The sequence below is a fragment of the Amia ocellicauda genome, chromosome 16 (assembly GCF_036373705.1).
Source record: "Amia ocellicauda isolate fAmiCal2 chromosome 16, fAmiCal2.hap1, whole genome shotgun sequence".
In the NCBI taxonomy this organism is placed as follows: Eukaryota; Metazoa; Chordata; class Actinopteri; order Amiiformes; family Amiidae; genus Amia; species Amia ocellicauda.
The window spans coordinates 8,488,321-8,503,524 of NC_089865.1; the positions used below are offsets into that span (position 1 = coordinate 8,488,321).

Here is a 15,204-nt window from a genome sequence, read left to right on the forward strand (position 1 = left end):
AAGTGTTTTACAATGGATCTTGGTTTTCTTAGCACTATACCCTCTCAATTATAATGGTAGACATATTAGCACCTGAGCCCCAAGTGTAAAAATAGATGCAGAAGAACCTCTGATGTCCAGCACCCTGCACAATACACCACACTGAAAAGACCAGTCCCTCACAAGTGCAACAAACAGCGCTGGCTATTCTCTGCTGGAGAACAGCATGCCCAACAACACCGAAATCCAACAAATCTTGAAAACAATCTCTACCTTCTTTAATTTGTTGTGAAACCATGTCATCTGGAATCTGTACACAGTATGTCTGCCTCATCTGAATCCCTCCTCCACACAATGCAGTGAGATTATTCTGACGCTGATCCTGTTGACTGAGAAGAGGGCTCACCTGACATTCGCCCCATTCAGTGGTCTTCCACGTATACCTGGTAAAACAAATAGTGTATAACCCTGGCTCTGGCAGAGTCAGTACCAGTGAAAGTGTATACAGACTCAGACACAAAAGAACTCCATGCACTAAAAGTAAATAACAATAAGAATTAAACAGTTAGAAAAATAGCCAAACAACTTGACAATGAAAAATTACGTTTTTTGCAGAATGAAATACCAGTTTTTTTATATAATTCTGCAGTAATCCATCAAATTCATTATCTAATTTATTCGTTTCCTGAACTCATTTAAAGCATTTTAATGCTTTTAGATAACTGGCTTTTTCAATAATTTAATTCTAATTTGAATTAATTAATTTGCTATTAACCTGCTCATTTACAGAGACTGTGCTCTATTAACGTTCCTCTTTTTTAATTAAAGATTGAGGTTGAATTTAACCTATATAAAATATCAATTTTATGCAACCCCTTCTTCCATAAATGTGTACCTGGGGCAATTAGGCAGTAAGTCTCCAATAATGTTACAAGCCTCTTTTTCTTCAAGAATGGGACATTCTCTTCCTCCCCCAAGGGGAACCTGTTTCATGCTGCGGGTCCTTGTCCTGTAGCCAGGAGATAAGTCCACGGATCGACAGGTCTTTGAACAGGGGCTCCACGAAGACCACTCTGTGGTTTCACAATTTCTGGGAATTACACATGACTGAAAGGTCATCGGTGCGTTGTCTTGAATACAAAGGCTAAAAATAAAAGAAGAGTCACAGGCGATTAATAATATATTAAATATATTGATGTTTACTGAAAGTCACTGTGAAAGAAAGTATGAAAAGCTTTTAATTTTAAATTCTTATAAAGACTTTGTATACAGGTTTCTTCCTTTTCTATGATTCATTTTAAATACACAGAAATTACAGTTTTAAAGAACCAGCTGTTTAAAGTGTTCCTAACAAAGTTGTCCATTTAAAGCTTTTATTACACAACACATCTAATCACTTTTAAATTCACAATTCTTGTTTTCCACCCAATTAAAGTTTATTCCTACAGAATAATCAGGTGTATCAGCAGGTGTATGCTATTGTAGCTTGTATAAACTGTAAGTTGCCCTGGGTAAGGATGTCTGTTATGACATAAACAAAAATAATAATCTTTAAAATAGAAAATAAATGTCCTGTTTTTCATGTACTAACAATTATGCTTAGCATTCAAATTCTACCTGTAATCTGACACTTGAGGGTCACAGCAAAAGAGTTTCTATGTTTTTATCCTACCCTGCATATCAACTATTTCATTAACCTAATTTTTCCCCTTTCAGCCCCGAAAGTCAAACTGAATGCAATTAACCTGTGGCTGAGTAAGCTGAAGGAAAACGAATGTACATTTTGAAGTGTTTAAAATACATTTTGAGTGGGTTACCTAGTCCATGAAATCAAATTAAAAAACAGGTCTCCATTGTACATTGCATGTCAACATTAAATGAAGTGGCACGCAAGATGGTTGGGTTTGATTGTGTAACTCATTTACAAGTTTTAATTATTGTTTTTTTTATTCTTCTCCTTATGCTGCAGTAAACATCTAAGGTATGAAAGGAAGGAGAAAATAAATCCTGCTCCACACACATACATAAGTGGTAAATTATTAATACCTAAATTCCCAGTTAAAGTGTTTTAATATTTAATTCATTACACTGGGGCATGTTAAACTAAAAATAGAATCAGCTCTCAATTACAGGTAGTGCACCGTTTTACAAAACAAATTAGTTATTTCCTAGGTTTTGTTTTCCCTTGTAGAACAGATATAGACGTAGTTGGTTGGGTAGTTCTGAAATCAAGAAACTTCATGTATAACTTTTAAATGCAAGGCCTGGAAATGTGGTTAATACAGCAGCACAACCACACAATGCAGTCAAGCGGTGAGGGAGACAGAGTGCAGCAATGGCCGTGATTGAAATGACGCACCTGTTAGGAATGAGTTCTCACAGTGTGAATATGCAATTACACCATATCATATAGTTTGTTAAATTACAGCCCATGCATTGCATTTATTGACCTGTTAAGAATGGCCATTTGCTGTGTTCATATGAATTTGTTCTTAAGCCAGTTAACCACTTCTATTCTTGTCACCAGCTGTGAACGAGGTAAATTATAAAGAAGGAATATGGGTTCACTACACAGGATAAGTAATTATTATGGCATTCAAAATATTGCCCACCCCCCCATAAAAGCACCCAGCAGATCACATTAATTCTTTATTAATTTCTAAAACAAATCGCTGGCTAAATACAAGATATTTGCATGCCACTAAAACGAGAAGCAGTAGGAAAATTGCAGCTCTGAATATTGCTGTTTTACTTCCCACTATTACATTAAAAAAACAGAGCTGTGAACAGGGAACAGACACAGGTGAGACGTTGTGACCTACACCATGGCCTGGCATCTGATGCCATTCTACATTTTCACCAAAGGGGTGTGTTGATGTATGCCTACAGAAAGCCTTCATTTCTTTTCCATTTGTCGAACAAGTGTTGTTTGCTTATTGACACAACTGTGAGAGGGTTAGCCTAATGTTTCCCCCAGGATCTTTTTTGTCATAATACATTGAGAATGTGAGCACATCCATAGCACAATTGTGTGAAACAATAGCGGCAAGAAACCCAATGTGCAACATCTAAATTATGAAAACTATATTGTCTTAATATCATGAACGTTCAGCTGCTCTTCTTTTTTATCTTATTAAATCCAGCCCTTAATCTGTTTACATAGGATATTCTGATTTGTTTGTTGACTATGATGATATATTGTTTACATAATCAAACTGAATAACAAGCTGATTGAGTGACAGGTTAATTAAACAGAATTTGTAATTTGTATATCAGTACCATGAGAATGTGTAGGCCTGTATCAGTTAAGCTGTGCATCATTAAACATATATTACAACATAAACTTGCTAAGACAACTATTGCAGCTACATAAATGTTAAGTAAATATACAGGTTAATTGCATACCCCCATTTAAAAAGATTACAGTTCTAATGTGAGCCCACTGCTTTTTGAGCTGTATAATGTTCTTATTACTGAAAACACAATTATTTCTAAACTAATACATTGTTAGAATGCTGACCTGTTTTTTTTAAACATATGTTTGTTCTATGTTTTCTTAATTCCTTTACAGGTTTAATTAAAATATTATACATCAATAGGAACTCATTTGAATTTAAATTAACTATATTTTATGATATGGCAGATTACTTTTAACCTTTATCCTTTATTAGCCCCTTAAACATGAAATGCTCAAAATGATTTGAGAATTTTATTTTCTCTCTCAAATCTTTACACCCCACTGTGGTAGAGGAACTATAAAGGCTTTCAAATCCAGAGCAACAATGTATTTAATTAAGAACCCTACTCCTACCAAAGACAGGCCAATGAACTAGCATTAGTTAACATGCTCAACTTGTATTATGCAGACAATTATACCATACTAATTAATAGGGAATCATGAAATGTTGACTGGCTTGTTAAACAAATACAAAGCCCTGCCATAATACAAAAAGGACCCCCAGACATTGACCAGTATTCTTAAAGTACCACCATGGCTGTAATATAAATAATATCCTTCAGCATATGATTCTGACATTACAGTTGACAGAAATATAACTGCTGCTACTAGAAAATAAGAATGGTAAATTATTATGTAGTCTATACCATATACTATGTATTTGCAATTTAATTAAAAAAATAAGTACTGTAAATGTATTTTTGTATTTTTTAAATCATTGTATGGGTACCTTCACAACTCTATCCATTTAAACTTTACATTAAAGTGTGGTTGGATGTGGCTAATTATGTTTTTGTTGAAGTGTCTTTTCAATATCATTTGGGTGTACTTGGGAAAGCAATTGCATGTAAGTTATCAAAAATTATAAATAAATGTAATACATCATCGGATACATAATTATAAATTTATCAGATTAATTCCTACAATTTAATTAATTATGTATATTGTAATGACTCTGTGCTGTTCACTCCTGTGTGATTTTACTTGGTAATTAGACTGTAATTAAAGAAACTGAATAAAATTTAACTCAGGTGGGAAATATATATTCAACAACACAACATAATATTAACTTGCCATTTGCAAATTTAAATGAGAATGTTAATTAGATATTGTAAATTATCTTTTTCACTGTGGATTACAGCCGTGACAATACTTGAGTCACACCTGCAGTTTTCCTATCCTCATCGGGACTGGACTTGTTTGTTGTTTTTTCAAACAGATTTTTTCAACAAATGGTGGATCATTTAAAGATGAAAATAAAAATAGCTTACCATAATCAGTAAGAACACACACTAGCAAGTTTCAGCAAAACACAAATTTCCTTTGCTCAACCAAAGACACTGAAAGGTAATGGCATAATTACCAATTAGTTAGTGTCTGTATGTATTAGTGACTTCGATGATAATTTTTTATTCACTTAAACCTCTCTACCTATTTAGAAAATGGCTGGAATCAGAGATCATAAATCAACATTGTAATTGCCTAAGATGGAATACAAGAGCTTACAAATCCAAAGGGACTTAAACAATCCTCTAAGCCACTTAGTTGCTAATATATACTGTACAATGCCAGATGTTATTTTCATGAAAATAACAGCAGTCAGAGGGCACTACACCTATTCAGATTTCCATACCTTGTGTTGACAAGTTGCCACACTTCTTCCACACCATATACTTCACACTGAATGGAATGAATGTGAGGCAAATGATCAATATGCTGGGCCCCATCTGTGTTTCTGATGCCCGCCATATGTTATGAACAGTGCTGCAGTGGGTACACTACAGTAGGTACACTATTTAGATTCACTCAGTGTGAATTCAGGTGTATTTAGAGGCTTTTGGAAGCTGTTCTGTTCATTCAATATGAGGTTAATAACAGTAAAAACAAAAAGTAGTGTTGAACTACTATAATTCAGATCACATTAAGTGATTTCACTTAAGTGATCCCATGCCATGCAAACAAGTGCATAAAAGCCTTCAAACTTCAAGTTGTAATAATTGGAAAAGGTGATTCACTGTAGATTAATAACCAACAGAGATTTTATATATAGGTAGATATAAATAAATATATATATATATATATACACAGTGAGGGAAAAAAGTATTTGATCCCCTGCTGATTTTGTACGTTTGCCCACTGACAAAGAAATGATCAGTCTATAATTTTAATGGTAGGTGTATTTTAACAATGAGAAACAGAATAACAACAAAAAAATCCAGAAAAACACATTTCAAAAAAGTTATAAATTCATTTGCATGTTAATGAGGGAAATAAGTATTTGACCCCTTCGACTTAGTACTTGGTGGCAAAACCCTTGTTGGCAATCACAGAGGTCAGACGTTTCTTGTAGTTGGCCACCAGGTTTGCACACATCTCAGGAGGGATTTTGTCCCACTCCTCTTTGCAGATCCTCTCCAAGTCATTAAGGTTTCGAGGCTGACGTTTGGCAACTCGAACCTTCAGCTCCCTCCACAGATTTTCTATGGGATTAAGGTCTGGAGACTGGCTAGGCCACTCCAGGACCTTAATGTGCTTCTTCTTGAGCCACTCCTTTGTTGCCTTGGCTGTGTGTTTTGGGTCATTGTCATGCTGGAATACCCATCCACGACCCATTTTCAATGCCCTGGCTGAGGGAAGAAGGTTCTCACCCAAGATTTGACGGTACATGGCCCTGTCCATCGTCCCTTTGATGCGGTGCAGTTGTCCTGTCCCCTTAGCAGAAAAACACCCCCAAAGCATAATGTTTCCACCTCCATGTTTGACGGTGGGGATGGTGTTCTTGGGGTCATTCCTCCTCCTCCAAACACAGCGAGTTGAGTTGATGCCAAAGAGCTCGATTTTGGTCTCATCTGACCACAACACTTTCACTCAGTTCTCCTCTGAATCATTCAGATGTTCATTGGCAAACTTCAGACGGGCCTGTACATGTGCTTTCTTGAGCAGGGGGACCTTGCGGACGCTGCAGGATTTCAGTCCATCACGGCGTAGTGTGTTACCAATTGTTTTCTTGGTGACTATGGTCCCAGCTGCCTTGAGATCATTAACAAGATCCTCCCGTGTAGTTCTGGGCTGATTCCTCACCGTTCTCATGATCATTGAAACTCCACGAGGTGAGATCTTGCATGGAGCTCCAGACCGAGGGAGACTGACAGTTATTTTGTGTTTCTTCCATTTGCGAATAATCGCACCAACTGTTGTCACCTTCTCACCAAGCTGCTTGGCGATGGTCTTGTAGCCCATTCCAGCCTTGTGTAGGTCTACAATCTTGTCCCTGACATCCTTGGACAGCTCTTTGGTCTTGATCATAGTGGAGAGTTTGGAATCTGATTGATTGATTGCTTCTGTGGACAGGTGTCTTTTATACAGGTAACGAGCTGAGATTAGGAGTGCTCCTAATCTCAGCTCGTTACCTGTATAAAAGACACCTGGGAGCCAGAAATCTTGCTGATTGATAGGGGATCAAATACTTATTTCCCTCATTAACATGCAAATCAATTTATAACTTTTTTTAAATGTGTTTTTCTGGATTTTTTTGTTGTTATTCTGTCTCTCACTGTTAAAATACACCTACCATTAAAATTATAGACTGATCATTTCTTTGTCAGTGGGCAAACGTACAAAATCAGCAGAGGATCAAATACTTTTTTCCCTCACTGTATATATATATATATATATATATATATATACACACACACACACACACACACATCTGTACACTGTACTAAATCGAGATAAATTAAGTGCATGGTGATTATGTTGTGTATTTAATTGCCTCATGCACTAAAATATTATGTATTCAGCCAGTGTAGTTTAGTGTTCTGTGATATCTTGTTTATGGTGCTTTGATGATACCCAGCAAAAAAATCACAATTTGGATTATAGGTCCATTACATTTAAGATCACTTCCAAAATGTGTTTAAATTTCAGCTGATACACAGTTCATAATGATACAACAGGATGGAATGCTTCCTGTTTATTTATTTATGCTCGAAAGAAGAGGGAGGAAAAGCCCAGTGTCATCAAAAGGTCATTGCCACTGACTATTTCATTCATATCATACCAGTAACAATGTGCAATACTTAGTGTAAGAGACACTATATATATATATATATATATATATATATATATATATATATATATATATATATATTATTTCTAAAGGGAACGGACAATGCAGGGAAGAGAGTAGAAAACATGAACAATATTGTCCTCACCACAAGTAGGCCTAATATATATGAACTGGTACTTCAACACATTGGTTATAACTTATATAAAGCAAATGGGTTTTTGTGCTGTGTTTAGTACTATGCATGTATGGACATTCATATATGAATCTGAAAGACTGCAAAGAGGGTAAAATAGGCCTATATATATGTATATATGAAGACTCACTTCATAAGCAAAGAACTCGGGTAATCTCAAAACTGCCTGAAATCAATTATATGCAGATCCAAGCAATATCCTTTCATAAACACAGATGTCTCCATAGACTCATATTAAACTATTCAATTCTCCTGGACCCCCACTGCATTAAAAGCAAGACGATTTTCTTGCTGCAGTAACCATGCTGACAACATAAATGGCACTCAAATCAAATACAGCGGATCAAGATGATGAGGTTCTGTAAGGTGACCTATTAGAAACCTCTTGTTTTCACAAAAATGCAGAATAACCAGAACTTACAGTAAATGCCATACCTCTGGATACATATCATATAAAATTGTACCACCATGAACTCCCTAATTTGAAAGTATAATGTAATATACAACTAAGATAAAAAAGAAAGGCACAATAGCACTCATTTACCATTCAATTATGTGATTATTATCTATCCAGTATCATCTTAATTACATAAAGAGCAGATCTTTCACATCTTATTGTACACTGTTCTTTTTAAATGAGACACAGTCTGCAAAAGCTAGGAAAAAAAACTGCTTTAAAGTTACTAGACAATGAAAAGCAATTACACATGGAAATTAAAAGAAACATTACTAGAGAAATCATTATTTTCTAAGTACATCACTCTTGTAAATGCAAACACACACACACACACACACACACACACAATTAAAATCATGTGAGGTCCATTCAGCTTCCCCAAATCCTAACCCCCTTTCTAAAAAAGATATTTCAAAATAATGCTGCATTAAATTGTCATTCCTTCCCCACAAGCCTTTCAACTATTGGCATATTCTTAAATATCTATGATTCTATAACTACAGTGTATGTTTGTGTTGGAATGGCAGAAACAGACATATCACACATGCACTTTATTGTATCCGTGTCTCCTTTTAAAGCACTCAGAGCTGGGGCTCACCATGAAAAGGCCACCCCATAAAATACAAAAAATTAAAAAGATTGAAAATTGATTCTCTGAGACTTTTGTAAAAGTCTCACAGATTGTGGCTGCCCATAATAACAATCCCTATATCTAATAAACCATATTCTGAAAAGACAAGAATTCATTTCCCAAGGCAACCACCCACAATTGCTGAGCATGCTTCAATGTTCGTCTTGTGCAGTAAATCAGTGGTGAGGAGATTCATGTAAGACTAACCGATTTAGTTGTCCCTTCTTCAGAGGTGAAAACCTTGCAAAATGTGACCGAAAAGCAATTGCTTTCTGCAACATGGTAACCCAACATGCGTCATTATTTATGTGAATATATAAATTAAATAGATTGAGGTGTGTTTCATATAATTTCTGCAGTACTTCCATCTTGTAAGTTAACAAGGTCTGCCTGCTTGAACTAGTTTTCATTTCTTGAATGTAGATGAGAATACCATTTCATAAGAGCTTACGTCACATTCTCATACCTGAGCATTGCATTCTTGCCATCGCTTCTTGTACACCTGACCTGCCTGGTTTGGTAACCTATCTCTATGTCCCACGCCTTTGAATGGTGATGGTGATGATTGTGGCTGTTCTGGATGTGCCGCTTCACGTAATTTTTCTCCGCCGATTCAATATTAAAATCCAGCATGGTCCTCCCACTCAGTTTGACGTCCTTCTGATGCGGTAACCTACACTCACTCCACGGCCCGACTTTAAGGCTGTATTTGTACTCATCCTCGCCCACAGAACAAGAAAACTGGTTATGGCAGTTCCTGGTTTCCGTCAAGTTTGGGCAGCTTGCACCTCCGTACACCGGGGTGGCCAGCACGGCCCTTGTCCTGTGCTGTAATCCTGAGCCGCAAGTCTTGCTACAGCCAGACCAGGCAGAGAACTCTGACACCACGCAGTCCTGTGGGCAGGGGATTAGGCAGGCCTGCTCCACAGCCGGCCTCTGCGAGAAAAACTCGCAGATCCTCTCCGTCACCACTGTCCTGTTAGACTTTCGAACACAATGCGCCTTCCTTTGTTGTATTCCATGTTGTGCGGTTACACACTCTGCAGTCCTTAGCTTCAGTTCGTTAGAAAAATAAGGGACTAAAATGCAGGATCCCCACTCGGACACTTCCCACTCGAAGAGTTCTTGATGCCATTCACAAACTTTAAAACATTCCCTCTGGCTTGTAGGCTTCTCTGTGTGTTTGCAGTTGGAATGGTGGGTCGTCCAGCCCTCGGTGTGAACACACCACACTGTCCTTGTCTGCACTCCCCCTGGTCCACAGTCTTCACCCATACATCTACCCCACTGACCTGCAGAAAGAGAAAAACAGATATTGTGTCCATATGTTGAAGATTTAAACAAGGGATAGTGTAGTGTTTCCCAACCAGTGTGCCATCAGACATGAACAGATGTGCCCCTGGATTCTTAGTCACACATTACTTACGTAATGCACCAAAACGTAATGCTAATTAAATTGCAGAATTAAATACAGCACTTTATAATTTAGCAAAATTATACACACAAATGTTTTCTAAACTCACTAAATGTAACCATCAGACCATTCCTAGTTTGGGATTTTCCATTCTTTTACAGATGTTTTATAGACATCCAAATCTACATTAATACAAATATGGCAATTCATTAACCTGAACCTTAAATCATATTTTGAGTCTTTATGGTGAGCTGTGATACTACAGTAGAGATAAGGGCAGATGTTTCTCTATAACTGATTACATCATTACGTTACCTGTGGCATTATAAGCCCTGAAGCCCAAGCCTAGACATCACCAAAATGTAAAGCTTAGCCCACAGATGTCTACACCAGGTAGAAAAACTACCTTTCCCTTGACTCTTAACCTACCCCTACCACAAACCAAAACTTAACCTTAATGTGATTGACAAATTTGATTTTAGTGCATAATTCAGTAAAATTACTCAAAATAATGCTCTGTAAACAACCAAAATGCAACCATTAGATTTTATATATCTAATGGTAACATTGTGTTTTGATACTGTATCTATCTATATATATCTATATATACATATTCCCAAACACTGAAGAAAATACAATGGTCATTTTCAAGAAATCTGGAAAAATTTCAAGTGGAGATACAATATTGAAGCTCAGGCTTGAATGCTCTGTTATGCCCAACTCACAGAAAATTGCTGTGCTACTTTATAATATTGCATTCCAGTCAGATTGGCTGTTACACAATTTACATTTTTATTATTAAGATGTGCAGCAGAAACAAGCTTCTGCAATAGGTTGTAATTAGTTTTCCATGTGAAAAAGAGTGGGGCAAATCATTTAATCTGACAGACAATATTATAGAAAAGAAAAATTAAAACACACAGACCACATCCAGACTCTGTCTTGGCTGTTTTTGACTAAATTATCTTGAAACAGTTTCAAACGTATCATCACATTTTTCAGAAGGATTTATACAGTACAGATCTACACAGAAACAAACCCTGTGCTTGATACATAAAGAAAACCCACTTATGGTCCAGAGATAAGGACAAAGAGAATCAAACATACAGAAAATAGAAAAGATTCTAGTTAATTAGTGTAAAATGATATACATGAAATAATTCAATTGTTGAAAATGGGAAGTAAAGTTTCTCTATTTAACTAAAATAAAACTATTTGTAAGCTGTAAACTTAAGCATAGACTGTTATGATCAGTATTATTTAAATCAATTGAAATGAAAACAAACAAATCAGTGTATTCGGTCAATGTATAATACTTGTATGTCCCCAAACACCTGCATACATATACATTTGATGTGTGTGTGTGTACCAAATCAGACATCTGAGTAAACACTGCATTCCCCTAAGGCAGCAAAGATGACTTCCCTGGGCAAGGACCAACACATGCTGCCAGTACATGTAAAGGCAACAGGTGAAACATGCGGAAGTCATCTTTCCTGGCTAAGGAGAGGGTTCTGAGAAGTGTGATTTTGCCCCATGGCAATTTGCTGTCATGTTCTGTAGCATACAGTTTTTATACATTGATCACACATGCTCACAACAGCAATGCGGGATTGTTTATGATTTTGTGTAGTGTGTGCCAGCTGGGTCTGGCCCTGGCTCACCATGACCCTGTACTGGATGAGGCAGGTATTGAAAATGGATAAATGGATACTCCTTCGTATTGAAACAAATTGAAATTTTAAATAGCTGGCCATTAAGTTACTGAGTTCATGGTAACAGGGTTAAACATGTTACAATCTATCACCAACATAGAGTCTAGTAGGAGTATTTGAGCTATGTATAAATAGCTATTTTAAATGTATTTCTTATTAATTTTTTCTTTCTTCTGTAGTTATGTATTCAGCCAAGACATATGCTCCAAAGTAATAACTCAGAGAAAATGAGCGTAATTTCCTTCATAGTAAATGTAACTAATTATTTGTATAAAGCACAATTTATTATGTTGCTTTTATTAATAACTTCTGAGAACTGTTATGAATTTATCGAGTTAAAATCCTTGGGAAATGTTCTTAAATTCTGTGTTCTGTTGTAACTGTACCAATACTGTTATGATCAAGTGGCTAACATAATTTCCTCAACAACGGTTCTCTGTTTTTCATTAAACGCTGCTTTCCTATTAAGCAACTCACCTAAAGTCAGTCAGTAAACATGTGCGACAGCCCGAGAGGATCCATCTTTTACCATCGATAATTTAAAAATTAAACATATGCTTCTCACAGGGGATTACAAAACTGGAGTGATAAGGTCAGCAGTGGGTCAGCAAAATGTGTCAAAAAACAAGCAGGTGTCTCTCTACAATGGCACACATGCTTAGCAGGAAGCCACAGAAGAGGAGGATAATCACAGAAAACCAGTCGGCTCCCTTAGTGAGGTCAGGGGAAGGACAATTGCATTATAGCTGAGTGCTAACCTTTCCGCTCTTCACATTCAATAGAACTCCAAAGTCACATCTTCAATTCAAAGCCCAATAATAAGAAATAGATAGACTCATTGGCCAGGCTGAGTGATATTTCACACATAATAATAAAGTGAGGCGTTCCAATTATTATTTTTACTATTCTCACAAACAACGTGAATCGTGCTGTTCTATACTAGCTATTCCTGTTTTCAAGTCACAGTTTAGGTAATTATATCAGGTCTAACCAATACCACATATTGGCATGTAGAATTTTTACTGTATATTATATAATGTAGAATAATATGGAAATTAGAAATGGCATATTAGAGATGCATCGAAAGGGATTGACACACATGTTGCTCTGAATATTGGAAAGAGCAATATAACATTTTGAGGAGATTGTGATATATTTTGACTGTAACACGTAGGATCATCATTAACACAAAATACAGGAGTATGTCTTTACATGCCACTATAATCCATAATTTATAAGCACAGCAGGGGGAATGCACTTTTTTAAAAATCTGTGTAACTAAGTAACTATTCTGAATGAATTTATAGCCTTTTAACCTACTTTATTTGACAGGCTGAATAGTGGCTCCATGTCAGCTTCATTTGATCCAAGCATTGAATTCAATGTAAGCATTTGTGGTGTACATCATTTTAAAGTGGGCACATGCACCAATATTTAATGAAACATGACAAAAAACACAAATGTTGGTTGGAGATCACAGAGTAGACATTTTTATTGCTCGCTTCATTGTTAAGCTGTTGTGATCTTGTTTTGTTTTATTGACAGGCTTCATAGAACATTGCCAGTTTTCTCCAGCTATTTAAATGTACACTTACTGTATTTGTACATTACAGCTGTGACTCTGACTGATTAAGCTCTGAAAAGGCCTGGTAAACACACCAGTCTCCAGAAGCACACCGCTCCTCTGATCCTGAATAATCACACTGCCTGTCACTATCTTGTTCCACAGAGGAGGAATACAAATAGCCTCTGGTTTTTTAATTTGAGGCAAAGTTAATATATCAAAACCGCCCTGGAAATCTCCTAATGTCTTTTATATTTCTATTTTCAAGAAGTTATAATTATACGAGAGACCGAAAATCCTCCTGCAAGTGCTTTGTTATCTGAAGACACCATAGATTTGTAAACCAGTACAAGACTGATGTTTGAGATTATGATTTATAGACATACAAGTTTCATATGTCTTTAAGATTTGTTTTTATTTACTTTGTACTACATCCTGTTACGTTTAATAATCCTCCAGCTCCGACAATCCTTGTTTATATAGTGTTCATTATAAACAAAACAGTGATAGTTATCATAGTGTGAAATGCAACTTAAGCCACATATTTTAAAACAAATTTTGAATATTGAAAAATATAATTATGTATTTACATTTAGATTATTTTATTTGTCCATGCATCTTAAGTGATTTTTATCTACCCATCTTTCAGTATGTCCCTAATCAGCTAATTCCATGCAGGTGTCTGCACAATGCTCTTACAAACCTACTATTAATGATTAACATTATAATTGTGTTGTTTCAGATTTGTGAATGACAGAAATATTCCAGCTTGGGAATTCCATTCTATTTGACATGAACTTCAAGACATAATTCACCCACAGATATTAGTATATGTGAAAAATAACATAAAAAATTTAATAGAAGAGGCCAAAAATATTTTTCTTTTCTTTATTCGGCTGATTGTGTTTTCCAACATCAATTTGAAGTAAATATGTACAGTATAAGATCTAACATACTTTAGTTAACTATTGTTCATAGTTTATTAGTTTATTTGTTACTGAAACATGAATGTCCCATATGAGCAGCCTCTCACAGTTAGCTGAAATGTTGTGTTAATGAGTTGCCTTCAGGGTACAATAATATTACAGTCACTAAAATCTAATTTGCAATGCTCAGACAACGATCACTCCTAGACTAGGAATACACAAACATACTCCGCTTAATCCTCAGGTTTGTATATGTGCGCCTTGTAATATAAAAATGCACTTCAGAGACACAACTTTGTTATTAATAATAATAATTCATCGTATTCCAGTTATTAACAAGTTTTCTGTGTGGGTTTCATTTTGTAATTAATTTTCATGCAATGATCTCCACCTTATTTCCCCCAAGGCTTTTTTAGTTTGTTTATTTTCTTTTTCTTTTTTATAATAAACCCATAGAGTACCTTCAAATGTAACTCCGGCCATTTATGTGTTGTTATTGTGTATAAGTAAGACATATAGCACTCTTCCAGATCAATGATTTAATATAAGCAACTTTGAAAAATGAAAAATGTAAAACTAACTGAATAATGAGTGTTCTCTCACTCCGTCAGGATGTGTCATGTCATAACCAGAGCTTAATTTGGGACAGATTCTCAGCTACAGCATCGGTCCAGTACCTCCTTTTACAGTTCCTTGTACATACGCTCTCTCACATTAACTTTTATCTCCGGCACCTCAGCAATTACAATTAAGCACTGGTCATAACATCTTGCATAGCAGATAAACGACAGAATCAACA

General features: G+C 35.9%; 1 protein-coding gene across 1 annotated transcript in view; it reads right to left on the reverse strand.

The window, feature by feature from the left end:
* Nucleotides 1-14,888, reverse strand: part of thsd7ba (thrombospondin, type I, domain containing 7Ba) — a 110,087-nt gene extending 95,199 nt beyond the window's left edge. The window contains exons 1-4 of the mRNA XM_066688515.1: nucleotides 14,867-14,888; nucleotides 9,253-10,078; nucleotides 875-1,123; nucleotides 253-422 (exon numbers count right to left, since the gene is read on the reverse strand). Of these exons, the coding sequence (XP_066544612.1) occupies nucleotides 253-422; nucleotides 875-1,123; nucleotides 9,253-10,078; nucleotides 14,867-14,888 (1,267 nt within the window). The remainder of the gene's footprint in view (nucleotides 1-252; nucleotides 423-874; nucleotides 1,124-9,252; nucleotides 10,079-14,866) is intronic.
* Nucleotides 14,889-15,204: the final 316 nt, after the last annotated feature.